At 41.8% G+C, this 27,707-nt stretch overlaps 1 protein-coding gene across 6 annotated transcripts in view; it reads right to left on the minus strand.

The window, feature by feature from the left end:
* Positions 1-508: 508 nt before the first annotated feature.
* Nin (ninein) overlaps positions 509-27,707 on the minus strand; it is a 101,386-nt gene continuing 74,187 nt past the window's right edge. For 4 of the 6 annotated variants that reach the window (XM_050153652.1, XM_050153656.1, XM_050153651.1 and 1 more), the window contains 10 exons: positions 22,196-22,309; positions 19,638-19,760; positions 18,814-18,927; positions 17,909-18,055; positions 16,336-16,500; positions 15,032-15,181; positions 12,999-13,100; positions 8,691-8,888; positions 5,147-5,260; positions 509-4,051 (listed from right to left, as the gene is read on the minus strand). In XM_050153652.1, coding sequence (XP_050009609.1) covers positions 3,842-4,051; positions 5,147-5,260; positions 8,691-8,888; positions 12,999-13,100; positions 15,032-15,181; positions 16,336-16,500; positions 17,909-18,055; positions 18,814-18,927; positions 19,638-19,760; positions 22,196-22,309 — 1,437 coding nt within the window. In that variant the 3' untranslated portion in view covers positions 509-3,841. Of the gene's footprint in view, positions 4,052-5,146; positions 5,261-6,433; positions 6,927-8,690; positions 8,889-12,998; positions 13,101-15,031; positions 15,182-16,335; positions 16,501-17,908; positions 18,056-18,813; positions 18,928-19,637; positions 19,761-22,195; positions 22,310-27,707 lie in introns of those variants that run through there. The other 2 variants (XM_050153654.1, XM_050153655.1) reach the window with 2 other exon arrangements.

Genomic DNA, 27,707 nt, shown 5'->3' on the forward strand with positions numbered 1-27,707 from the left:
CAGGGCCTTGCCTCTGGTTAAGATGTGTGTGAACTCTCCACTGCTACAGAACACAAACACCACAAGCTGACTGGTATGAACGTCATCACTTCCTTGACAGGTAGGAAATGAGTCTCTGGGCTCTAATTCACAACAAATCACTTGGGGGGGCCTTCTTTTTAAGGTTTTGCTTACTTTATGTGTATGAGTACCCGTATGAGTTTATGTGTACCACATGCATGCAGGTGAGCTTGGAGGCCACAAGAGGGCACTGGACTTCCTGGTGCTGGAGTGAGCTGTCTGATGCAGGGGACTGAATCCAGGCCCTCTGAAGAGTAGTAAACATTCTTAAGCACTGAATCATTTCTCCAAGTCACCTGGGGAATCTTCTGAAAAACGATGGTTCTGACTTAGTGTGCAGAGTAGGGCACTGATTTTGTGTTTGCAGAATGTGTTTCCTGCAGCATTTTGATGATTTCACTTACTGTAACGGCTCAACTGAACTCCAAGACATGGAAATCCAGAGGCATATTTGCAAAATTATTTATTTACATTTTAAGTTCACATTAAAAATCTTCCTGGGATAGAATGACTAAGAAGAAATTTACAAATCTGATATAAACATATTCACATTAACCTTTATCTGAATACAGTTCTGGAGACGGACTCTAGATGAACTTGCTTTCCTTCATAAAATTCATATTCCTTTACACCATGCTGTGGTAATGTTCTCACAGGGAGAATAAACTTACCTTGTATCATTAAAAAAATTAAAAAGCAAGTAAGCAAACAAACGAACTAACAAAAAGGCAACTTTAACTTGCTATTAACTAGCTGTTCAATACCAGAAACCAAGCCTTCACAGTACAGAGATATTCAAACAGGACCAGTCATGATCTTCTGACTTCCCAGTGTGAGTGCTTTGGTTGTTAGGCCTAGACCTGGCTTCTGGCTCACTGGAGTGCTATTCAATAACAACTAATCCATTTAGAACAACACTTACTTAATACTGTACTTGAGAACAGTCAGAATGCCTTTAAAAGATGCTGATCACAGCAGCGTGTTTTCTTGTCCTTTACCAGGAAAGTAAAAAGAGAAACCACAAACTTTTCCATGTGTGTTTTTCTTTTTTTTTTTTTTAAAAAAAGTTTCCCCAAAATAATACCTGCCCTGAATATTGATGTTGCTAAAACACTAAACTCGTAAGATACCTTCCTTAAAGTCTATGATTTCATGATCTATTTGAAAAAGCATGCTGATGGCCAAATACACAAAGAGCACATGGAAGCTTCAAGGAGGGATTCTCATTAAACATGGCTTAGCTGGAATTAGAGTTTTAGAGAAACAAATGAAAACAGTGAGGTTCACTCTAAACCACAGCTCCTATTTCTTTCGCTTCCTTCACAAATTTGACTTTAAGAGTAAAGGCCTTTAGATAAAAGAAATCCTTTCTCCTTTGGGCAGGTGGGGAGGATAAGAGGAGGCCTTTAAAAGGCAGCAAGCAGGACAACAGAGATCTTCTGAGCAAGTCCAGCATTGTCCCACCACTACTAGAGAACTGTCCTCAGATACAGTTTAAAATCCAGGACTCTGAAAAAGACAAACATTCGAATGACCATAAAACACATAACTTGGGATTTCGGAGAGAGCAACTGCAAAGTCTGAGAGTCCAACTGCATGGAATTCTAGTATTTTCCGTCTGCCGCCTTTAAACCTTGAAGCCATTCTAAGCGGCCAGCTAAAGTCCCGCTCCAAACGGTTTCTCAAAAATAAACTGCTGCACAAACATATAAACTTAGGCCTCTGTAGGGTGTTTTTACATTTATCCCCCATTTCATAAGCGGGGTAAAGCAAGAAATGAACATTTTACTGGAGTAGCATTTTGACGTTGGGTAAAATAATTCTAAATGCCCTATTTACAGCCATTGTACATCACCTTATGTACACATAAATACAAATTTATAAGAAACACTAACCTACACTTTCATAATATAAAAATAAAAAAGCACAACAAACATGACCCCATGGCAAGCCAGTGTTGGAAAAATATGCTTGCTGTTCTGTTCAGGGGCATTGACCTTGAGAACCTGAAGGTCACTTCACGAGGTTCTAGTTTGCCTCTGATCCTAGCCTAGGCAAGTGAGGTTTTTTGTTTTTTTAACTAAATAAAGCTAAGGCCATACAAGTAGTTGAGAAGAAGGATGTAGAGGAGCGATAATACCAGATGCCAAATATTTAGATGTAATACAACAGGGAAGGATTCTCTCCCTGTGGAAAATCGGAACTTCCTGATAGTAGCAACGGTGCAAAACCAGTGTGAACTACTGGACCACAGACAGTGTGTGCCACGCCAGAGCCCTGGAGAGCGGCCCTGAGCTGGTAGACTAGGTGGTTGGGCCCCAAGGAATCCCAAAGAGACGCAATGGAAACGACTTGAGATTGCCTCATATCACCTGACTTCTCAGCCTATTTGGCTTATCCTGTGTTCCTGCCCTTGTACCTCTAATAACATGAAATTCTCATTTCTCTCCCCTTGGAGACACGAAGGTGGTTGAAAAGAGCTTTGGTAGTGTCCTGCACCTGGTAAGTCCTCCACCAACCACTGTGTGTGTGTGTGTGTGTGTACTACTTAAAAAGGTTTATTGTTCTTTAAGCCTAGACCTTGAGAACAAATGCAAGGTCCCATTACTGCTCCTCTGCCTCAGAGGGCATGCCACTGTTCTCCAGAGTATGAAACTCAGATGTTCAGAAGTGAGGTATCAAAGGGGCCAGAAGCAGGAGACTCCTGACCTGGATTAAACAAACAGTAAAAACTCTTCTATAACTTGGAGAGGTTATTAGCTCTGAAGTCAAGGCCTTTCCAGGTAATTAGGTGCACTGATATACAGAAATAAGAACTCTATGGCTGTTGATATACAGTACAAATAAGGTCACGTGGTTTATACAACGCCAATTCTTAGAGAGGCTGGGCAGTAAGAAGTTCAGGAAGACAGCTTAGAAATTGTTCCCTGAGCTCTTGACGCAAACTCAAAGTTCCGTGAACTCCAAGGCTTGGGAGAGAGGAAACCACACCCATCACATTCCAGGTAATCTTCTTCCAAGAGTGGCGCTTTACTCCAAAGTGGGCTGTTCGGTGGTCTTCCCATAGTTCAAATGTTTTAAAAAATGCAGTTTTATCCATTTTTAAGAACACAAGGTCCCAAACGAAAAGCTTTAAGAGGAGGAGAAATGGCTAATAAATAAAGTAAGACTTTATCCTCAGTAAAGAGTGCAGCTGAGCAAGTTGGTTCTGAATCTATCACACAGCAGGAGCGGTGAGAACAGGCACCAGAAGCCAGAATCTTACAAAGCTGGGGCTTTTCTGACCTCAGTGTCTAGCTACTGGCCAAGCCTTCTTTAAGCAGAACTGCAGTCACCAATTAATTCGAAGAAACAAAACTAGTATAAGCATAATTATTACAGTACTTAAATGTTTCCAAAAATAAAGATTATAATAATATAATAACCACTCTAGCTAGATCTCAAACTTAAAGGGAATCTGGATTGTATATACAGCTAATAGCAATTAAAAACCCATTAAAAACCGGCATTTTAAGTACTTAAAATTATTTTCATTCTTGGTAGCTCTCCAGAGCATACTTTAAAAGTTTAATGCTCTTGGGTAATTTAAATAGTGAAATATGTCATTTATGGAATTCCTCTAAGCATTCATTCGGAGTCTCAGATTCCATTGCTAGCAGAGCAGACTTCGGGTAGGCTTGACAAGAAGCCACTGAAAGTTTTCAGAGGGTTCAGAGAACGAACTGAAGTGTTCCAATGATGTCAGGACAGTAGACAAACGCAGGTGCATCCTTTGGTAAGGCTATGACCTCAAAGGAGGCGTAGAAGCCAGGGGCGCTGGCGCCAGGTTCCTGACGATGGTACTGAGGCTGGCGATCTTCTCCTCTAAGAGGTAATTCTTCTTCTCTGCCGTTTTCTGCCGCTGCTCGGTCATTTCCAGAGCTTTCAACAGCTGGGCATTTTCAACGTACAAGTCCTTTACCATGGCATCGGCTTTCGTGTTCCTGCAGAGCTAGGACAGAACCAGAAGGATCTCATTCCATCTGTGCTAGCTACGCTCAGGTCTCGGGGCTAACAGGAGGGAAGTCAGAGGGCAACTTCTGGGAACTGGAGCTCTCATTCTACCACGTGCGTTCCAGGTATCGAGCTCGGGTGCCGGGCATGGTGGCTAACAGCTTTACCTTCCAAGCCACTTTGTCAGCCCTAAGGTACCTTTTGAGGTTGCCACAAGCTTTTGGGAACAGGAAAGCCAGTGTTCCATTATTACCCCATTTTTAAAAGTGAATGGATCACTTTCTATTTATTTAGAGATGTGTATTTCATATCTTGGAGAAAACTGTAAGTATCTGGTTTGAGCCACTGAACTTTGTTAGGTGCACTTTGGATATGAGCCACCGTACACAAATATACGTTTAAAAAAAATTGTGGACAAACAAGCCTCAAAAGAGTTTTAGTAAAAAAAAAATGTAGAATGCAGATTTCATATTTTGAGGCTTAAAAGAAAGTGATGCCTAAGCTCTCTAGACATTTCCAGCAGAATCAACTTTCATTAACAACACAACTTAACAGCAATAGAAGGATACAAGCCTTTAATTCTAGCACTTGGGAGGCAGAGGCAGATGGATCTCTGTGCGTTCAAGGCCAACAAAAAAGGAGGATACAAAATCTGGAGTTAGGTCTGGAATGTTGGGACTGAAGAGACAACTCAGCTGGTAGAGAAAGCATGGGGACCTGACTTTGATCCCTAGCACCCACAAAAAAAGCTGGGCACAGTGAGTGTGCACAGTGGTAACCCCTGTGCTGAGGACAACACAGGCCTAGCCTAATCAGAGAGACCCAGGTCCTCTCAGAAACAAGATGGAAAAGCTCCCAAAGAATTAACACTTGAGGTTGGTCTCTGGCGCACATGCACACACACGCTCACACACAGGTGCGCACACATGCATAAATACACACACACACACGCATACATGCATACACACACATATATGCACGCCCACACAGTCACAGATGCACACATACACACTCATGCACAGACACACACACACCCCCTACACACCCCAAAAAACTGGACTGTAAGACAGGCAGAGGTGACAAGAGGGCTGACCTGTTCTTTGAGCTGATTCACTTTCTCCTGAAGAAGCCTTTTGACCAGCTTCAGCTTCTGCTCCACTTCTATCATTCGTTCCTCCATGAGATTGACAAGGTGCTCCTGGCTTCCCTACGGAGAAGAGGGAGAAAAAGTGGATCATCATTTGAAAGTCACCCCTAACTTGAGGGAGTTCCTCTCCCCATAGGGATCTAGAGAAACCACAGCCGATGCTTTTATGTTCGTAACCAGGACAGATTTCTAGTGAAATGGGGATTCTGGGCACTGTATGGGTTGACCATGCTAGAAAAAAAAGAGTCCTGTCACAGAGGAGTCAGAGAAAAAGCAAAGACTCTTACCTGTCGTACTACCGTTCCCTAAAACCCATAATGGATATCCATGTGTACTCTTAATACAGCGAGTATACAAGGCAAACCAAACCACAGTGGCCGACCTCCCACTGTGCCGTGGGTCTCTGCAATACTGTGGGCCCCTGAGCATGGCAAACACTGGGTTTGTTTCTGGTTGCCCCATGTTTCCAGTCAGCCTGCAACACATGCCTCTCATTTTCCCTTTGGCATGACTGGTGACCGTCCAAGGTTAGCTTTTTCTTCATAGTAATTAGATTCTTCCTGACAGTTCCCCTCCTCATCCCAATGACTTGTTGCTGGGAAGCAAACATCTCACTGGAGGATGCATTTATCATCAATGCAGAGTCAAAGTGAAAAATCTCACAGACATCCAACCCAGATAAAACCACAGGACAGGCCTTTCCTCTCCTTCTCATGCAACAAGGATGGGATAAGGAGAACCCGAGTTTAGGAAGCAAAGAGATCGCGCGCGAGAGGAGACTGCCCATACTCTCACCTTACAAAAATGTCCACACCAGAAATTTCATATTTCAGAAGATACTTCAGATCCTTCAGATTATTATTACTAATTATTATTATTGTGATTCAGGTGTTAGCAGTTGGGTGACAGCTAACAGTTTCTTAAAAGGCATAGTTTGAAAAGAATGTGGGATGCTCAAACATGAGTTGAAACCCATTATTTGCTTGGATTTAAATAATAGCACTAAATCACATAGTCAATTTGAAGACAAATTCAAAGCTTAATAGTAAATTTCAATAAATAGAGCCTTGGGTGTCTGGCTTTTAGAAAAATTTATATTGGCCTTTTAATATTTATGCGTAATGAATAATGCTTGTTTCAAAAAAGCAAAATAGAAAACCACAGTATCAGATAAGTCAAAGAACACTGAGTATTGCAAAGGAGAAGGCAGAAGAAAAACAAAGAAGACAGTCATATATTTAAATTTTACTTTATTGTTGCATCAAAAAAATCTTTTTCTGTCAAAAAGTATGATACATCTTATACAAAACAGTATAAATAACCCTGATTTTCTTCAAATTCCATATATAAAAGTAGTACCTTCTTTTAAAAAAATTACAACATATGGAATGAGAAAATATATTGACTATATCCTTCCTAAGAATCTTAAATCAACCAGTTTGTAACCAGCTGAAGCTTGTGACTGACTCACAGAGTCTCCCAGATCTACATAAATAGGAGACAGTACTGTGAGCTTGTAACAGTGGGAATAACAGCAGAATAATTCAAAAGAGCCCTTGGTTCCAACATGCCCCAGCTCATGTCTGTGTGGGGTGTGTGTGTGCGTGTGTGTGCATTTGAGGCTCTGTCATGGTAACAAATGGCATCAATAGCAGCCCAGTTTTCAGAGGTGCCCAATCCTCCTGTAGGAATCTGCATGCACTGCTCGCTGCTCCGGTAGCAAGGCCTAGAGAAAGAAGGCAAGGGGTACACTTCACCCTGGGGTACGAGTAGGGCTTATATTTAGGGGAGTTTAAGTTCACAAGCTTACAATGCAAACGCATCCTCAGAAGCACACACACTCACAGTACGCGTGTAAGCAAATCAACACAAGGACAGATGGAAACCCTCACCACCATCCACAGGCACTGCCCAGATCTGTGCAATGTGGAGGGTTCTTAAAATTAGAGTCAGCTCGGCAACTAGAGAAGGAGCAGCCCGGCGGCCATTTCACTTCGAGTAATAAATAGTCCACTCTTTCCTCTGGCTGAAGGATTACCTTTTTTTTTTTTTTCCCTTAATAGCTTCTGTCTAATACTGGAGCTATTGGTACAAGACATTTTTATTTTTAATTCTCTAAGACTGATGGGCAGATTAGGAAAAGCAGACTTTAAAACCAGGGTGTATGGGAAGGCAAGAGCACATCTTTGCCAAATAACTAGAAGGTCTTTTCAAAAGCAGAGGCCAGGGTTTCAGATTTCAGCTACACGATGAGACACTGTGACTTTGCTTCCACACTCAACCACAGAAGTTTCTGCTCTAAAATTTCACTTTAATGCTGAGAAGCTGAAGCGTTCTGTGGAGAGCTGGAACGTCTCTTTAACAGCACAGCACAGCCCAGCAGACTTAATTTATGAAGCTGACTCTAACATCGGAGGGGAAATGGTATAGAGAAAGCTCCCGGCACATTAATAAAAAGACTTTTTGAAGGTTTTTTTAAGAAGAATGAGTGAGGGGCTGGAGAGATGGCTCAGAGGTTGAGAGCATTGCCTCCTCTTCCAAAGGTCCTGAGTTCAATTCCCAGCAACCACATGGTGGTCCACAACCATCTGTAATGGGGGTCTGGTGCCCTCTTCTGTCCTGCAGGCATATACACAGACAGAATATTGTATACATAATAAATAAATAAATATTTAAAAAAGAAGAAGAATGAGTGACAGAAGTGGAGTGCACATCACATCACATCACATCAAAGCACAGCACAGCACACAGTGAGGGGCCCCCGGGGAGTTCTAATGTGACTTGCTCCCCTGGGGCAACCAAGAAACTGGAAAATTCCTTATCAAACACTAACTGGGACATAGGTATTTCTAAACTAGAAATAATCGACTTACATATATAAAGATGAGGTTTTTTTTCCCTCACCCTTAATTACGACTCTATTAAATGGGTAAGAATAAAAAAAAGGAATTTCTGAAAAATGAAGATTATGTATAAAAGCCCTAAAGAGAAGCAACTATTTGGAGCTTAAGTAGTTTTTCACACTTGATTCTTTCAAATGTTGAGTGATATGAACTGGCTAACTAAGAGCAGACACTGACAACTGCACATTCTATAAAAAGTCCCTACTTGTGAGTCCCACAGACCTTGGCAGGCCACACCGCACAGGAAGAGACTGAGGATGTCTGTCAGCAGAGATTCCTACCCGAGGACTGAGTTTGTGACATTTTAGGGCATCAGGCAAGAATGTTAGGACAAGTGTGTACTATGTACAAGTACCCTTGATCCTTTGTCATGTACCAATGTGCAAAGGAGTCACAAGCAGAGAGCCTGAAAGGAAACTGTCAAACCAAAGCGAATGCCCGGCTGTGGTTCTGTGAGTGCAGCTCAGGGAAGGCGGAAGAGCAAGGGGAGATGTAGCTCCGCATCCCCACCACCGCACTGGTTTTTCTAACGAAGGTAAAGCGAAGCGGCTGATTTGGTTTCTCCGTGGAGAAGAAGCACTCTGTACCTGCGGTGTGTTGGTTTCCAAGGTCCTATTGTCAAGCTCCTCCTGCAGGTGCTGGCTTCTCCTTTCCGCCTGCAGCAGCTGCTGTTGAAGCTGCAGAAACTGCTCCCTGGGCACCATCGGACAGGCTTGCTGCTGGAGCAGCTGCAGATCCCAGTGAGAGGGTGGGCTAAGCGTCACAGTGGACTTCAGGGGCTGCATCTGAAGGGCAAGGACAAAGCTTGGTCAGTGCAGGGCCTTCTGCCAAGGAAGGTGCCAAGCAGGGAGCAGAGTCCAGAGCCCCTTCATGGCCCCCTAGTGCCTGATCACTTAGAAACAGGACAAAGCCCAGGGGAAGTGCGTGGGTAGAGCCCTTTCGCTGCCTTTTGGAGATAATACACTATGTGACCAGGCTTTTTACGCAATTTTTTAAACTTGAAAGAATAGACATCCATCACTCCCAAGTGACCATAAGGGCATGAGGTACTTGATATACATAGCACATTTAAATTACATCTAAGTTTTTGATTCTAGAACATTCTAGAACTGCCTTTTTCCTTCTGTTCAAAGTGAGATGGGAGCAGGGAAGATGGAGAGGGTGGCGTGGTTTTAAGCTTTCCCTATTTCCCTTACCATGAAGTTTCTTAAAGGTGACTAGTTACTGGCTACCTATCTTCTGACCCCAAATCAACACTTCAAAAAGAAGATCATACCTAAATTTCAGGCTCTCAGTTTTATCTACGTGTTGTTATGGTTAGGCCCTTCAATAGCAACAGGACAGGCAAGCGTGGGACAGAAGGTCATAACCCAGAACACCCCAGAACCAGACTCAAAGTATTTGTTGGAAACAACAAGGAAACAGTGTATCAACATGCCAATCAAGTTGAAGAAGTCGGAAAGGACGCATTTTGGCCAATGGAACATGCTACTTCCAGCCATCACACATTCGGCAGGCACAGGGCCCAATGGGAGGCATGCAACACGCATGAGCAGAAAGTAACCTGGGGAGGGAGCACCGGGCTTGTGGGAAGGGAAAGGACCTTCCACACTCAACCATAATGAAATGTTGTGAGGTTTCAGAGCCAATATCCATTTGCTTAACTCTAAATCTCTGAGTTGGGTCATTAGCCACTTTGAAATATTATAGTTAGTTGTAGACGTGAAAATAGAACACGATTTACGAATAAAGGCTATGAGGGACTGTGATCCCACGAGTTTTTTGTCAGCGGGACAGTTTTCTTCATAACGCTTTAAGTATTGAGGAAAATCCTTAAGTAAATAGAAAAAGAAAATCCTTAAGCAATATTCCAATTAAAGTAAAATGAAAAACGGATACTGGCTCTTGCCCAAGTACATATCAATGGTCATAATCAACAGAGATGAGGGTGGACACAATGTCGAGATGGTCCCATGCTGTGATGGTTCACCGGAAGAGAATGCTCTACCTTCGCACACTAGCTCGGGCATAGAACTGCACCCTTCTCTGCTACTTCCAACCACTGAGTTCTAGGTAGAGGTTAGCCACAGACGAAAGAAAAAGAAAAGAAAATTACCAGGGTTACAGGAAGAAGAAGAAAAGTGCAAGTCACCAAAAGAAAGAACGGGCAGATTGTGCACACAAATAAGAGCGTACAACCAATGTCGCCTTTTGCTGTATGTCAGTTTTACAGTAAAGGACCTTACACCCGGAACTCTGCAGCTGCACCCTCACCTGCTGGCATCTGGTTGGTTGTGAACCTGCCAGCTTTACCCATCCCCAGATCCAGGAAGCACAGGATCTCTGGTTAAGTCCCTTGTCCCATGGGCACGCAGAAGGAAAGCATCTGTTTTGTTCAAGTCTGCCAAGTGATATGGCAGACAAAGGCCAGCAAAGGTAGTCTCTGAAGCTTTCTTTGAATGCTCAAAATAAAGTGCTTACTGAATATTCAACTACAGTGTTGCTGAAGAAGTCCAGGAACGGGAGTCAGTTTCAGGTCAAAATCCTTCCATTTGCCAGTCTAGTAATTTGTAATCTTTAATTACACTGGATCCTTAAAACTAGTCTGCAGAGATGAGGGAAACTTCTCCCGATGAAGTAAGTGTATCAGATAAGAACCATCTAGAAAGCCTTTCTCCAAGTCCCTGGCCCCAAGGACTGTTACAGGAACACCTCCATGTCTGCTCGTCACCCCTCAACCCTGCCCAGAGGGAACATTGCCAGCGAGGAAGGGATACATGGATCCCTCAAGAGGAGACAAAAGGCAGCCTGAAAGCCACTGTCCACCACCCCCATACAACCGTACTGCAATCCCACCCAACAGGCTAGTGGGAGGAACAGTTAGTGCTGAAGAGTTAGAGTTGGCAGCAATGAAAGGCTTTAGAAACAGCACATTTAATTAAAGCCATTGGATTGGAAACTCAAAAATGGCTGAAGTTGCAAAGTTGTTACATCCATGTCCCCAAAGTTTAAGAAGTAAAAACATACCTCAAGTGCAACTGTATAATTTAATATGAGAATTGTGCAGCCTGTGAGTTACCTCCACAGAGCTGTTAAAAAAATCCCACCTGGAACTAGCTGTGCTGATGTGTGCCTCAAGTACCAGCATTGAGAAGCTCAGGCAGAGGGACTGTAAGTTCAAGGCCAGCCTGAGCTGCGGGGCTAGATCCCATCTCAGAAAAGTAAAGCAGAAAAAAAAAAAATCCAGTCCGTCTAACTATAGGGTTAGTAGCCCAGTCTTGCTTCCTAATGAGAGTTTCATTAGGAGAGTGTGTAAAATGTTCTCAGTGTTTAAATTCAGGCTTTTTCCTTATTCCGTTCTGGTGCCAGGAACACTTGTTTTCCTTACCAGCAAATATTTGCCACTATGGAAAAAGAATGGCAGGAAATGGCTGATGACAATTAATAATAGAAACTGGGGCCCGGCAGAAGGGGGCTTCCCAGGCTAGGGCAAGGAGAAGAACCAGCTTACAGGTGGAGCATCTGCAAGGGCCCAGCATGGAGAAGTACACATACCCCGTCACCTTTCAGTTCCTCACCAGACAACATGGAGCTCGGCTCCAGACAGATTCATTAGAGTCCACAATTATTTCATCACCAGAAAAGCATATCTACATCAACACACAGGCTGAACTCAGTCTTAATATACTTATTATATGCTGTCAGAAAACAGTTTAGATTTCACTATTTACGGTTTCACCAATGCCCACAACTAGTGGATAAACTAGAGACCATAAAATTATAAGACACCTCAGTGGCCATTTAGATGTCAATGTGACATGTTTTCCCACCTTTCACATTGTTTGAAAGCTAAGCATTAAAGCCACCTTGCCATATATCTAACTTTATAAAGAAAATACTTTGCCAGGTCTGGTGGTGCACTGAGTACTTGAGAGGCAGAGGCAGGCAGATGTCAGAGTTTGAGGGTAACCTGATCTACAGAGTGATTTTCAAGACAGCCAGGGGCTGCACAGATAAATTCTGTCTTGAAAAAACCAAAATAATAAATAAATATAAAAAATGCTGCAATATCTTTCTTCCTTCCACCAATTCTGCCTTGAAAAACCAAAATGTGTGCACACGGTATTTTAAGAACACAGCAAGATAAATTCTACGAACACTTCCTTATACAGATTTTCTAATTCATCTCACATGAGATTAATTTTTCATCTACAGCAAAGCAGCTCAATGAAGTCCTCTAAAATAGCGCATGAAAGCGAGCTGTGGTTCCTGGGCCCAGCAGACACACAAGCGTGAGTTTTCTAAATCAGCTTCACGTTTGTCAGGTGGGTCTTTCACAAGGCAGAGCTGGGTTACGGGTGTAGCCAGAAGCCATGGACCCTGGGAATCCAACCCAGCGATGCAAGGCAAGTGCTCTACCACTGGGTTCTCTGCCGAGACGGCGGTAACCGAAAAGAAACCTAAATACCGAAGTCCTCGGATCTCCACATACATCTGAACAGGTGGGGAGAGGGAGATTATGTCATAAAACACTGCAAGATAGACTATGTCAGGAAACTGTCGCATAGACACCAACGACAAGAGAGCTGGGGCCCCTCAGACAGTGTCAGGCAGGGTCCCTGTGGTCCACATTTATTGATGTATACTGGGGCTATTGATGTATATTTGTATATTGCATATGGCTGTATATTTGAGGTCATCCTTTATTCTGCAAAGCAGTACAGATACCTGTGACTGTAATGAAGCAAACATGTCTCTTCATTTTGAGAAGAGAGACCCAAGAATTAAGTCTGGCAATTAGACTTTTATGACAGGAATTCCATGCCACGTCGAGTCCCTCCTCGTGCAAATGGCCCTCAGGCTTCTCCACAGTTGCGGTCATTTACTCAACTCACCTCCATTAGCTTCTCGTCCAGTCTCACCTGCTTCTTCTTCAGACCCTCATTTTCCAAGTGGATTGTTTCTAATTCTCGCTCAAGAGAACTCATCTGACTGACCTATTACAGAAACAAAAACAAACAAACAAAAAAATAAAACGCTTTTAAAAAAAGACAAAAACATATGCGTTGCTGTCTTTTATTTTGATAAATTTGTGTTAAGAAATCTCTAATCTTGGAAGAAAGCCAAGATAATTCAGCAAGGAAAACCAGCAAACAACAATTCGGTGCACAGCTGACCTTTAAGCAATCTGGATTTAATCGTCAGATCTCACAAAGACCAGATTTTTCTGAGGCAGCTGGCTTCAAACTTCTCTGCCGCCCACTGCAAGAAACACACATTACCCCAAAACACAGTAGCCATGTCCACAAGTGCATGTGTGCAATCAGTTCTAAGTGTATTCTTAGTTGGAAAAACACCTGAGAATATATACAGCTCTTCCCCTCCCCTTGAGTCAGCGTGACCCCAGCTTTCTACACACACAATCTTACATTGTCTATCACTACTATTTGTTTCTCTTCAAGGCTTTATAAACAATCTTTTTCAGAAATATTATCTTTGCTCTTACCCATTTAATTTCTTAATTAAGAGTGGAAAATAAAAATAAAAACCTATTCCTTGTGTCTTTCTAAGTAAATTCTTTCTAGTTTAGATGCACATTTGTTTTCAAACATTTATCAGACATTAACTGGGAGATAAGGAATTTTCCAGCTTCTTAATTCCCTCAGAGAAGCTTTGTAAAATCACATTAGCACTCCCCATGCCTCACTGTTGTAGAATATTTGTTTAACACTGTGTGAAGATATGTCACTGTGATTGGTTTAATAAAGAACCGAATGGCCAATAGCCAGGCAGGAGAGAATAGGCGGGACTTCCAGGCAGAGAGAGGAACTTGGGATGAATCTAGGTGCACAATTTCATCAAAATCTTGGCATCCAGATTGACCTCTTCAGGAGGCAAATATTCAACTTCTAGGGACTGGAACTTTACTTTTAGGTAAAATAAAGTGCAAGATGAGTTGAATGAACAGGACCAGAAGGACAGACAGGAAAATCAAATCTATATGTGGCCAACAAAGCAAAGCATTTATGGGGGTGTGATTTGTTGCAGCAATGGAAAACACAGATTAACATTCCTTGAACCTCAGAAACAAACCATAAAATAAAGAAACCTTCTGAGAAAAATATTGCAAGGTATTAGCAAGAATGGTCACAGACCATTCAGGTTGTACATAAGCAGGCAAAAACAGCTGTTGGTCTTTCAAAGGTATCAACAGCCCTACCTTTAAAATGATTAACCGACAAACCCGTGTGGGGTGAAACAATGGCCTTTGACATCAGAAAAATTACAGGCTCTAGAACAGCTGAACACTTGAACATTTAGGAGCAGCTAAAGGCTCAACATATTGAAGAATCAACCAGTCCTTGGAATTCTCCTAAATTTGTAATCTGGAAAATGGAGAATGTTAATAGATTTGAGAGCCATAAATAAGGTGATTCAACCAATGGGCTCTTTACAGGCTGGAATTGTCTTGCCTTCTTTATTACTTAAAGTATGATCTATTATAGTGATTGATTTAAAAGACTGCTTTTTTTTTTTTTTTTTTTTACTATTCCTTTACAAAAACAGAATAGGGAAAAATCTACCTTCACAGTGCCCACCTATAATAATTCCCAGCCTGTTAAATATATCAGTGAAAAATTCTTTCACATGGGATGCTACACAACCCCATGTTGGGTGCCAAATGTAGTCAGAATTTTGTTTTGGCTGCCAGCGCACAAATAATAACATGGAGACTTACTATTAATTATGAAAGCTTGGTCTTAGATTAGGCTTTTACTCAAAAAAAAAGATGATACTGTTTTGACAAGATTACAGCGCTATCAAAGGATGTGAGGAAGGTTCAAAGCATGACACTCGTGGCAAGAAGCAGACACTGGGACCACACTTGTCAGAACATAGGTACATGGTTACACTTGAAAAAACCCACCTTCTTACTAGTAGGCGATTGTTCTTTCTGAGACTGTTCACACTCTCTCTTTAATGTCAATTTTTCTTGTTCTATGGGTTTCACAGTACATGACTGGTGGAGTTGTTTCTGAGGTTTGCTGGGAAGAAGGTTGGATTCCAGTTGGCGAACCTAGTAAGAAGAAATGTAAAAGAAAGAAATGCTTATATAACCACACAGTCAGGAAAACAAACAGGAGATGAGAAATGCTTTTATTTACTACTTGAGGTCCATGGTATTAAAAACACTTTTTCAGCTGAGCAAGGTGATAGAGGGCTGTGGTTCTAGTTACCAAGGAGACTGAGTAGGGGATCAAATGTTCAAATCAGCCTGGGTAACATAGCAAGACAAGGCTCTTTCATTCTTAAAGCCTACTTTTCCTTCCTTCCTTTTTAATTATTTCTAAATATCCTTTCTAGATAAATCTGGTTGAGCTTACAAACTCAACATGGTAAGGGCAAGACAGATGAGAGGAGACTTCTGGGTCAGCCAAGTCTCTGGGAGCCAAGCGTGAGCATGCTGGAACGGTTGAGCAATGGGGGCAGCAGTCCTGGGTTCCTTAGCTCTGTCGTGGGCAGAACTTTAGGGGAGGCTGAGGTGTGTGTGTGTGTGCTGTTGACTGTTTGAGACTGCTTCTGCTGGACCCATGTCCCTGCATCTGCTAAGTTCCAGGAGCATGGGGACTGTGGCTGTCCTATTCCTGCTGTAGCTTCAGGAACAGCAGAATTTCCGCACATTAATAGGTACTGGAAAGGAAAATTCACGATTCTTGAGGGAATTTCACAGCAGAGGCGCTGATGAAGGTTAAGTGGTTAACGCAAGCACAGTGAACAAGTGTCAGCTGGGTGGTTACCAAAACCTTTAAAACGCTGTTCTGACCTTGAAATGCTCAGTCTCTAAGAAGGGGCGCCATGTTTTCCCTTATAAAGGGTTAGCTAGATCCATAAGGTCTGAGTTTGATTTTGCCATTTTGTTATTATTGGTCTGGGCAGCTAACCAGTTTGAACGAGGTATATACAGATGTCATAATTTCCATGAGTCTGTACTTTAAATATGAGGTTTTAAAGTCACAGTTTTATTTTAGTATAGAACTGCCTATTATAAAATGAAAATAGTTTAAATATATAAAGATAAACTTAAATGAAAAATTATTCATCCTTAAAAGAAGTCTGGCTCCACAGGATACTGGATACTGAATCTATACCTAAGAACTGTTTGGGCCCCATCAAGCAGTTCGCTTTCATATCTAGCCAGTCACTTTCAACAATGTGCGGCTTTTGAGTTACCTTCTCCCGGGAGTGTGTGAGGTCTGCTTTGGTGTTCTGCACCGCTGTCTGGAGTCTCTTGCTCTCTTGACAAAGCAGCTGCGGTTCCTCATTCATCAGATGATCCAGCTTGTCCCAGGATAGCCTTTGCTGCTGGCCATGGGTGGCTGTTTCTGAGACCCAGTCCTTAAGAGAGAATTGCAGCGTTAAAAACTTACAACGCGTTAAAAACTTACAAGCAAACGGACAGTCACTTCTGTCTTAAGACAGCGTTCCTGTTTACCTAATGACAATCCTTAGTGAATACTTTCTCAGCTTATGTGTATATACATACAGATATGAAGAAAATGATACTCTTGGACTTTTATTTATTTTTTTTAATAAAGGTTCAATGTGGTCACTGGCAAAACAGTTCAGTCAACCTAAATAGAAAAAGTGAGGGAAGGATTCTGACCCGGTCTACAAAGGACTCATGTGTCTATAAGTCAGTGGTTCTGAAGTGGCCTCCTTCTTGGGAAGCCCTCTTTGCACCCAGACAACGACCGTTAGATAACAGAGGACAGGGCCTCCAGAGGCACTGTACCCTGGGAGCTTCCACAGGCTAATGGCACCCCGCTTTCGCACAGGCTCCAAGAGTACATATTGTCCTAGCGATTGAGGCCTGAATTCAGAAATAAGCTTTAAGTCATCCAGGTGACTTTTTAAATCCTAAAAGTAGGTTCAGAAAAGTTAAAAAAGGTCACACAGCTAGAAATACTTTCCACATTTTAAGTCTAACATGAAAAAGCAAACCAAGTTTAAAGGTCAGCTACTAGGAATTTTAAAAATTGAAAACTACTTAATCTTTTTTTTTTAAAGTACGATCAACCAAGAGAAAAAAAAATAACTGAACTGGGGCCTATTTTTATTATACAACAAAATCTTAACATCTACGAGCCTTTGGAATGTTCTAATGATGTGTGTGCACATTAGGAACTCCGTGATATTTCAAATGAGGTGTGTTTCGAACAACACCAGGAAGGCTATTTTTAAACAGCTTTTCCTAGACCTTCTGTTACCACAGAGGCAAACCATTTGGCAGTGGGGACTCGCCTGCCTTCTAAGTCAGCACCATTGTCTTAGGTTAGAGATTTCCTTTTCTGTAGTTTTAACGCCCCCACCCCCCGGAGATGGGTGTTCCTAGCTTAATTTCTCTTAATGTTTTTCTTGGCTGGTTTTGCAGGTTCCCATGCATGCTCTTGAAAATGATTTGGCTTTACTATTATAAACTCAACTGAGCTATGGTCTTTTAGCTTCTTTGGTCTAAAAAAAAAATACCCTCTTTTATACCACTATAATTCCATTTATATGAGGTTCAGAAGCAAACACCCGTGACCTATGGTGGCAGAGAACACAAAACTGGGTCCCTGGGGTTATCAACTGGAGGGGACAAAGGGTACAGACACAAATATTTTCACTAGTTATTCCTGGTAGTGGCTACACAAACACACACAAAAAAACCTATGTGTTTAAAAACATTATCATACATATATAGAAAAGCAATCAAATTATATACTAAAATAATTTATAGCATAATTTAAAAAAAAGAAATGACCTTGTCACAAGCGTTCTGAAGTTGTGCGCGTAAAGACATCACTTCTTGCTTCAAAGCCTCCTTCTCCTGCTGAGTCACCTGGAGGTCTGATTTAATCTGGGACATCTGAAGGTTTACATTCTGCAGAATATCTTCTAAATTCTGAACCTGCATGGTAAGAACAATTGTTTATGGTGACACAGACATTCAAGGTCTCACCTCTCGAATGTCCAGGAAGAATAAACAAGAGAATAGGCCAAGGCCCCTTGCTACATCCAAGTTCTCAGTCCAGTGATTCAGTGGAAACTCAAGATGTTGCATATATGTACAGGATGTTTAGTTACACTTATGAAAAAGACAAAGCAGATACTGCTGATTTGTTATCTAATCAACTGCCAGGGTCTGGGGCCAGAACTGAGGATGCCAGCTGCCGTTGCCAAGCAAGCTTGCGGTGAGTCTTGAGAAATTACATTTGAGTCTGAGGTGATGGATTGTAGAGGACCTTTTGGTTGGAAATAATCATTTCTACTTGGAGAATTCTGCTTTACTCTAGTATCTCAAATGTATTTCATTTCAATTCAATATAAATTTGTAAAAGGCAGGTAGCAGTCTAGGACTTTCAGTGTAAGGGGACACGGAGTTGTTTTAGAAGTCCTGCCCTAAGTTACCAAGTAGTTGGTCTCTTCTAGTCCTCCCCTTAAACCTTCCTAGCAAGCAAGTTTTCAGTCCATGGGCTTTGAGGGACACACTGTTTAAATTATTTTATCACAATGTAAAGCAGTCGCAGGTGAGGTCCCAAGGGATCATTCTCAGGCCACTTGGGCCAGTGTCATCTGGAACATTCTGGGCCTTTCTGTGGAAGGTGACTATAATAGAACTACCAGACAATACTGATCACGAAGATGCAGCGAGAACTGTCTACACACCTTTTCCTGGGAGGTCACCAGCTGTGACTTCAAGGTCTCACTCTGCTGCTCCCAGGACTTTTGTTCCTGCTTCATTGTAGCGATTCTGTGCTCCAAAAAGCTTGACTTTGCCAGCTGTTTCAGGAAGGGAAGAAAGGGGCAGGAGAGCATTTTTGTAAGCAAATCCAGACCCAGGTCCCAGTTCCTACAGCTACCATCAAGAGCCAGCCTCTCTGCCTGGAGGAACAGGGTAGGCAGGGGTTGTTGGGTAGGGAATGGGGTGGGGGATGGGGGGCGTCCACCACAACCATCAAGGACCAGCCTATCTGCCTTGAGGAGCAGACCCAGGGGTTTTCCTGGTTCTGTCCAACTTAATGTCAGGCTTCTCTTCCTTGTTGGAGTTTCCGGTTTTTTTTTCTGCCCCCCCCCCCCAGCGTCTCCTATTTTGGGGCAGGAAGTGGGCGGAAGGCAATTGGAAATCTCAAGAGTGTATTGTAACAGGAAAATAAAGAAAGCCTGTGAGGCAGGCAGAGCAAGGAAAGCCACATCTTCATATCGCTGGTGAAATATAGAAAAAAAAAACAGTGTTTGTCTATGAATTAAATCTCAGAGGAGCAAAGCCGTATTTCTATTATGTAGCACAGTGCTTTATATATTATATGCCAAATGGCATCACAATATATTAAGTGAGACAACACCACGATCTCGACTCCACTAGGCCTAGGGTCACAGAACTCCATCTATAACTGTGGACTAACACAGGAAGCCCAGCGGTCACAGCCCATAGAGCTCACGGCGGTGCGTGCGCACTCCACAATGCCGAGAACACCTATTGTTCTTACTACCTTATCAGTGCAGCTGTTTAATTCCTCGCTTAGAACTTCTTTCTCCTTCAGCAGCTTTTCGTTGTAGCTTAGAATGCTAGCCATTTTTTGCTGGAAGTCGGAGAGGTCAGGACATCTGTGCTGCTGAAAGACAGGAAACAAATGAGCCCAGCTATGTTTAAACGATAAACTTGAAGAGGGCGATTTGTAAACAGGGCGCTTGCGTGGTCCTGAAACCTTCCTATCTGGACGTGCTTCAAGGGACGTATAAACTCTAGCAGCCTATAATTAACTTGAACTAACTGTTCCCAACTAGCTTCTCACCGGTCCCTAGCTGACTACTGAAGTGTCAGGTTAGAGAGATGCAGGCAGCGGCTGCTAAATAACGGTGTTACGTTTCAATTTTACTGTCACAGATAAGTAACACCCTGCTCTCCTGCCCTCCGCCTAACTTCTGCTCATGGGACACGGCGCACTTCTTTTTTTATCATGCTTTTTAAAAGGTACTCAAAATATGTTCTTCGAACCATTTTAGTCAGGACCATGGAAATTAGCTGAGCATGGTAATCCCAGCATCAGAAAGTAGAGACGGATTCAGAGTAGTGATTCTCACCCTTTGGCAAACCTCTATCTCCAAAAATATTATTATTCATAACAGTAGCAAAATCACAGATATGAGGTAGCAATGAAATAACTTTATGTGCAGGGGTCACCACAGCATGAGGAACTGTTTTGCAGGTTGAGAACCCTGCTCTAGAGGGTCAAGGCCAGTCCTGGCTCCATACACAGTTGTTTTTAGTCCAACAAGGGCTTTATGAGACCCTGTCTCCAAGAGATAAGAAAGAAGAGAAAAACAGAAGTACATGGCATGGTTGCAGATGCCTATTATCCTCAGCATGTAAGAGGCTGAGGCCAGAAGATTGGAAGTTTGAGGCAAGCCTGGGCTACACGTCAAGATCTTGTTTCAAAAACAAAAACAAACTAGGGGGTTGGTATTTATCACACAAGAGTATCAGCATGTGGATGAGCTAACGATGTACTCTTGCCCTGGGAGAAGCCTAATGACTTCCCAGTAGCTTGCCATTAGAATGGACATGCTGGCTTCCTTCTCTCCACTCCACAGAGCTGATGCAATCCAGGCTGTTTTACCCAAGTTGGTACTAGTGACCCTCTGGGTCGAATACTGTGCTGCAGGGGTCTTTCTGTCCATTGTAGGATGCTTCACAGCATCTCCGGCTTTATCCACACGGTATGCACATGCATTGGTTGGCATATATCCCACACGGTATGCACATGGACTGGTTGGCACGTATTCCACATAGTATGCACATGCATTGGTCGGCATATATTCCACACAGCATGGTCATTATCACTGAAATGGTGAGCCAGCAATGCTTTCAAAGGTACAAGGGGTACTAGAGTTAATTCTAACAAACCTGGGAGCAATGGCTCTGGGATACTCTCACCTCACAGAAAGACTGTGAACCTTAGCTTCCAGCATGTTTATAGGGAGCAAATGGAGTTTCTACTTGTGGTGGGAAAGACAGATTCTGCCCTATTATACCTGGCATAGAAAGATTCTTCTAAGACACTTGTTTGGTGCCGGTTCTGTGAGGAGTGTTACCAAAGACACCAGTGTTCTGCGGGTCTTACTCTGTTACTAGGTAAAGGAGTCAATTAGCAATCAGCTCAAACAACACACACGGTACAGGTGGAGTGTGAACCTGGTTAAGACTGCCATGGCATTTAGGGGAAAACACTTTATGCTTACAGAGTGAACAGATGTTGGAAGGTGCATTTTATAATCTGATGGCACCTGAGGGTGGGGCAAATAAATAGAACTAAATTCTATTATAAAATAAGATTCGTACAATGGAAACATTCTTAGATATAATAAAAATAAAATTGGACAATATTTCATTTGTAGTTTTTTTTGAGGCACATCCTTTTCTATATTTAAAATTAAGTCTTTGTTTGAAACTCTGAAATAACCTTCTAAAACCACAATAATTTTTTGAGACAGGGCCTCACCATGTAGCCTGTACTGATCTTGAATTCACAATCCTCCTGCCTCAGTTTCCTGAGTACTGAAGTTACAAGCAGGCAACATCAAACCAAACTCTACAAGTCAAACTTTAAGTGGGAGAGCGTGTACTCTGAGGACACTGGAGATCTTATCCTCCTAGCCAGGCAACTCACGCCTGCCACAAGGAAAGGACACAGGTGGGACCAGCTTCCTTTGGGTATCCAGAAATCAAAGAAGAGTTTTGGAAGTCAGCACCCAGAAAGTTCCCATCTTATAAGACAAACTAATGTTACTTTTTCATCTGTCTGGGAGAAAATAAGAGCAACAAAATTTTGAAACTGAAATATTTGGGATTCATAGTAAGAAAACTTTGGAGTCTACGCTGTTTCACTAGAGAATTAGCAACCGGAGTTTTTATAAACATGCTTGCACTCTAGTCCTCAGCTTGAAGCAGTACGCTGGTTGAGCAACCACAGCGCAAAGGGCCTTTGGGGGCTGGAGACAACACACCATCAAGTACACGTCGTTCCTCACTCGGGAAGCGCATGCTTACCTGCTTCAGTTGCTCCAGTTCGTCTTTGAGAAGGAGGTTTTCCTGTTCCACAATGTGAGTCTGCAGTTTAACTTCAGAAAGCTCTGCCTCCAGAGAAGCCACTAAAGTGGAAGTCTAAGAAAAATATCAGGCATATAACAGACATATTCATTGGCTGGGGAAACTTCACCAGAAGGCAATCCAAGGAAACAGTAACATCAGCTCAATGGTATTTATCTTTATATTCAATGAATTAAACAAATTATCTTCCAAGGCTACCCATGTATATAGCATGGGTATAATGACTGATCTATGTCTTTGCATGCTCCTCTACTATAAAGCTACCTTATTCTGGGAGAGGCACTGTGTGGTTGAAATCTTTCCTTGGATTTCTGGTTATTCATTTCAGTGTCTACCAGTACATTCAGGCTGCAATAATTATCACTTGGGGTTTTCCTAAGGATGACTTTCTGTTTTCTTCCTTTATTTCTGCATTTTTTTTATAAAATATTATAAGAAAGAGCAGTTGCTTCTCCCCTGTTAGTTTATTCAATCAATGCTAATATGTACTCACGTCTTACTTTGGAGATGGCCCAAGAATGCTAACTGAATGTTTGGCAGTTTATCCATACTATATCTTAAGACACAGAACTCATTTTTGCCAGTATGATGTTAAATCTGCTGTTGAAATAATAGGACCTGAGAACTGAGTCCTCAGAAAATTTCCCCTCTGGGAGAAAGAGACTTGTTAAAGCAATGGAATACTATTATGGAGGCAAAGAGGACCTGAAGCCCCTCTTTGGAAATGAGGAGGAATAACCTATACGTTTTTGTAGCTGCTCAGAGACTGGGACAGTTCAGACTTATCTTTGAAAATGAGAAGCAGCAATACAATTGGGCTATAGGAGAGGAAAAAGATTCATAGCTCACCCCTCACAGAACCCTCTTCTTGTCATTTGATTAGAATGGATTTAAGAGAATTGTGATTCGACAAATTGTGTGTCTATTGTGAATTTATATGCTAGAATTATGGTATCGACCTGTTAATGTTTATAACTGCTTTAATTCATTATAAAGATGTCACTGATTAAAAAAAGGTTAGAGCTTGTCCGAGAGAATTTTGACACTGCAAATGAGTCCTTAGATTTGATGTGTTTGATAAGACAAATTTAGATTTTGATTGCAACTGAAAACTTTTAAAGACATCCTAGACCAATCTGAAGAAGCAATTCCACCTCTGGTCATCCTCCACTCTTTTATCAGGAGATACTGCAACCATAGGAACATGTATATCACAAAGCATTATTTGCTTGCATTGCATATGATTATCTAGGTGTTGGTGAACACAGAAAGTTAGCTCAGAGGTAGCAGCACCTCGAGATGTATTCTCTCTTAACCCTCTTTTACAGAGGCTAGTAGTCAAAGACAGGTAAGACAACCCCCCCCCCCCCAAAAAACATTCTAAGATAGGACATACATAATGGAATGTATTTACCAATGATGGGTAAGTCTGGAAAATGGAAAAAGGGCCCCCAAGCCAGGAACAGTTCTCTGTCCTGTAGCAGAAGCTCAGACTTTATTAAATAAAATAAAAAGGGAGGAATATGTGGGGGCCCACCGATGTGAGTCCTGTTCCACCTTGACTAAAGAACAGAGACTTTGAACTTATTTTTACTCTTTCAAAGTGGTTGTTGACAGGGCTGGAGAGATGGCTCAGCGGTTAAGAACATTGCCTGCTCTTCCAAAGGTCCTGTGGTGTTCAATTCCCAGCAACCACATGGTGGCTCACAGCCATCTGTAATGAGGTCTGGTGCCCTCTTCTGGCCTTCAGGCAGACATGCAGAAAGAATATTATATACATAATAAATAAATAAATAAATAAATAATTTTTTTTTTTTTAAAAAGTTGTTGATGACAGGTGCAGCTACAAACAAGATAACCTAGAGTGTGGTTACTTGGTGTTTTGGACATTAAGATATCCATAGAGGTGAATCTGCTCTATCATGACCAAAGGTCAGAGAATCCAAGTCTATTCCTGTACCTTCTTTTTAAAACAGGAGGTTTGACCCAAGGAGTGGTTGCCTACGGGATAGTGGTGTAGGGTGTATTTGCTGCATATCTTGCCCAAAACATCAAAATGCTTAACTCAGGAAATAGTGGCTTGCTGTCTTAAGTATTGAAGTAAGTAACGTTCTGGTTGTCCTTTGTGTCATGTTAAAGCAATATTTTGCCTTCTTCCCCCCTTTTTGTATTGGGGTATATATGTGTAAGGAAAACAGTTGTCCTCCCAGCACTATCCCCTGTCTCTGTATTTCTTTTGTATCTCTGTTTATTCTGCCTAACATTTCTAATCCACAAGCTGCTACACTGGAAAGTACGAACCGTCAAGGATGGACCCGACATACTCAGATACCTATTACACTTATTTTATAATTATTTCATTCTATACTGTATCTCATTGATCAAACTGTTTGAGTCTGGGCTATTAGGAATTCCTTTAGGTGCGGGCCTGAGTCTTTTAAATTTGTCCTATTTTTAATTTAAAAAAAAATTTAAAAAAAGGTCTATTATTTTTACTTTATCTTAGGTGCATTGGTACTTTGCCTGCAAGTATATCTGTGTGAGGGTATCAGACCCCCTGGCAATTGTGAGCTACCATGTGGTTGCTGGGAATTGAACTCAGGTTCTCTGGAAGAACAGACAGTGCTCTTAACCATCAAACCATCTCTCCAGCCACCATTTTTTTTTTTGTTTTGTTTTTTGTTTTTCAAGACAGGGTTTCTCTGTGGTTTTGGAGCCTGTCCTGGAATTAGCTCTTGTAGACCAGGCTGGTCTCGAACTCACAGAGATCCACCTGCCTCTGCCTCCCGAATGCTGGGATTAAAGGCGTGCGCCACCACCGCCCAGCAAGCCACCAATTTTTTATTTTTAATTTATTTTTTGGACTTTTGTTTTTCTGTTTGGGACCATAGGACATTTCAGTTCAACTTGTATCTTTCCTGTTTTGACCTCAGAATCAGTGATTTTTTCCAAGATGCCTTTATAGAAAAATAGTATTTAGAAATCAAGATTTGGTTATCCCATACAAAAACGCATCTACGTTTCTTTCTGTCTCTCTGTATATACTGTGTATATGTACTAATGTCTCAGATCTTTTTTTTTAATATTTTATTTATTATGTATACAATATTCTGTCTGCATGTATGCCTACAGGCCAGAAGAGGGCACCAGACCTCATTACAGATGGTTGTGAGCCACCATGTGGTTGCTGGGAATTGAACACCACAGGACCTTTGGAAGAGCAGGCAGTGCTCTTAACCTCTGAGCCATCTCTCCAGCCCCTAATGTCTCAGATCTTGAATGAACATCAGATAGTTCACGTTAGCCCTCTATATTTTGACACTGCAACTTTCTTCTCCAACACTGAGAAACATAGTTCTCATCTTTGGTCTATGCTATAGTCACTATTCATTCACTTTTTTTAAAAAAATATTTATTTATTATGTATACAATGTTCTGTCTGTATGCCTGCAGGCCAGAAGAGGGCACCAGACCTCATTACAGATGGTTGTGAGCCACCATGTGGTTGCTGGGAATTGAACTCAGGACCTTTGGAAGAGCAGGCAATGCTCTTAACCACTGAGCCATCCCTCCAGCCCTATTCATTCACTTCTAGCATATACAAAATAACCTCGTATGCCCACAAGAATCATAACTTCTGACTCAATTATTAAAGCAGTTATAGACTGTTAATTCTTTTTTTCTCCCAACTGTGGTTATAGTATACATGGTATCAGTTCTATTAGTGTCTGTGTTCGATTTTTGTATTCCCAGACCCATCATGACTGACTTTATTTATTTGAATATTTAAAGATTGTGTGAAACAGGGCTGAGATGTAGCTCAATAGCAGAGCATTTGCCTAGCAGCTGCAAAGCTCTAGGTTAAATTTCAAGACCTGGGAGAAAACAAAGCAAAACAAAAGAACACATGAACCATACGAGCCAGAGCTTTGTACAGAGACAATTCAACAGAGCATCATTCTCTTCCCATTTCACTGACCATGCCTTTCCCACCCAACTCCGCAACCATCTCTTTAGTGCCTGGTTTATCATTCTTACATTTGCTCTGCATAAATGGGCAGACATGTGTTTCTTTTCTAATGTCTCACATACAAGCACGGAAGCACACTCTTGGTACTCTTTATGACCCCATCACCCAATTAACATCATGTCCTGGTACTCATTTGATTGTTCTCATTCATTTTATGTTTCTCCATCTATTCATTTGCTTGTTTGTTTGTTTGTTTTTGTTTTTGTTTTTTTATATTTATTTACTTATTATGTATACAATATTCTGTCTGTGTGTATATCTGCAGGCCAGAAGAGGGCACCAGACTTTATTACAGATGGTTGTGAGCCACCATGTGGTTGCTAGGGATTGAACTCAGGACCTTTGGAAGAACAGGCGACGCTCTTAATCACTGAGCCATCTCTCCAGCCCTTGTTTGTTGTTTCAAGGCAGGGTTTTTCTGTGTAGCTCTGGCTGGACTGGAACTTACTCTGTAGACCAGGCTGGTCTCCAACTCACAGAAATCCACCTGCTGCCTCCTGAGTGCTTGGATCAAAAGCGTGTGCCACCACCACAGGTTATATTCCTATCCTTTTAATATTATATAAGACTACCCAAAATATGGGTATAGCCTCAACACTTAATCCAATCACATGGGCATCTCGATTGCTTGTACAACTTTGCCAATATGAACGAAGCTGGGATAGCCATGTGTGTATGATTTCTCATACTGCTGCAGAGGTATTTCAAGGTTAAATTCCCAGAAGTGAGATTGTTGGACAAAAGGTAAGTGGTGGGTAGTGCCAAACCTGTCTCCATGCGGATGGTACGAGTGCATGAGTACCACAATATATGGAAATGTCTGCCAGCACGGTCTTGCCAACAGAACATGCTGCCGTAGTTTAAAATAGATACTGATCTTTCAAGTGAGGAATCACATGCCAGTACTGTTTATTGTACATTTCTCTAATTACGAGTGATTTTGATATCTTTTTGGAACTTTGAGGGTCATTTTAAGCTTTAAAAAAAACTTTGTTTCTGCTTTTTTTTCTCCAATTTGCTATCAGATTTTTCTTATGTCCTTATATTTTTTTCTTCTTTAAAAATTATTTTAAATTTATATGTCTTGTGTGCATATGTGTGTGCACCCCAAGTGTGCAGGAGCCATTGAGGAGGGTCAGAAGAGGCATCAGATTCGCTAGAACTGGAGTTATAGACGGCTTGTGAGTTACCACAGGCATTCCCTCACCACTGGCCATCTCTCCAGGCCTGTCCCCTTTCTTTACTGAGAGACAGCATCTCTTCTTTCTGTGACTAAAGACAACTTCACCCATGAGTTTTCCTGGTGTTTGGATGGTTTTATCTATTATATGTTATGTTCTACTTCCATTGGGGTTTATCTCTAGGAATTCTGAATCTATTCCTAAATATCTACCCAATTTGTTCAGGTGCTTTAAAACAAAC

The sequence above is a fragment of the Alexandromys fortis genome, unplaced genomic scaffold (assembly GCF_014885135.2).
Source record: "Alexandromys fortis isolate MF-2015 unplaced genomic scaffold, M_Fortis_MF-2015_v1.1 scaffold_82, whole genome shotgun sequence".
NCBI classification, from domain to species: domain Eukaryota; kingdom Metazoa; phylum Chordata; class Mammalia; order Rodentia; family Cricetidae; genus Alexandromys; species Alexandromys fortis.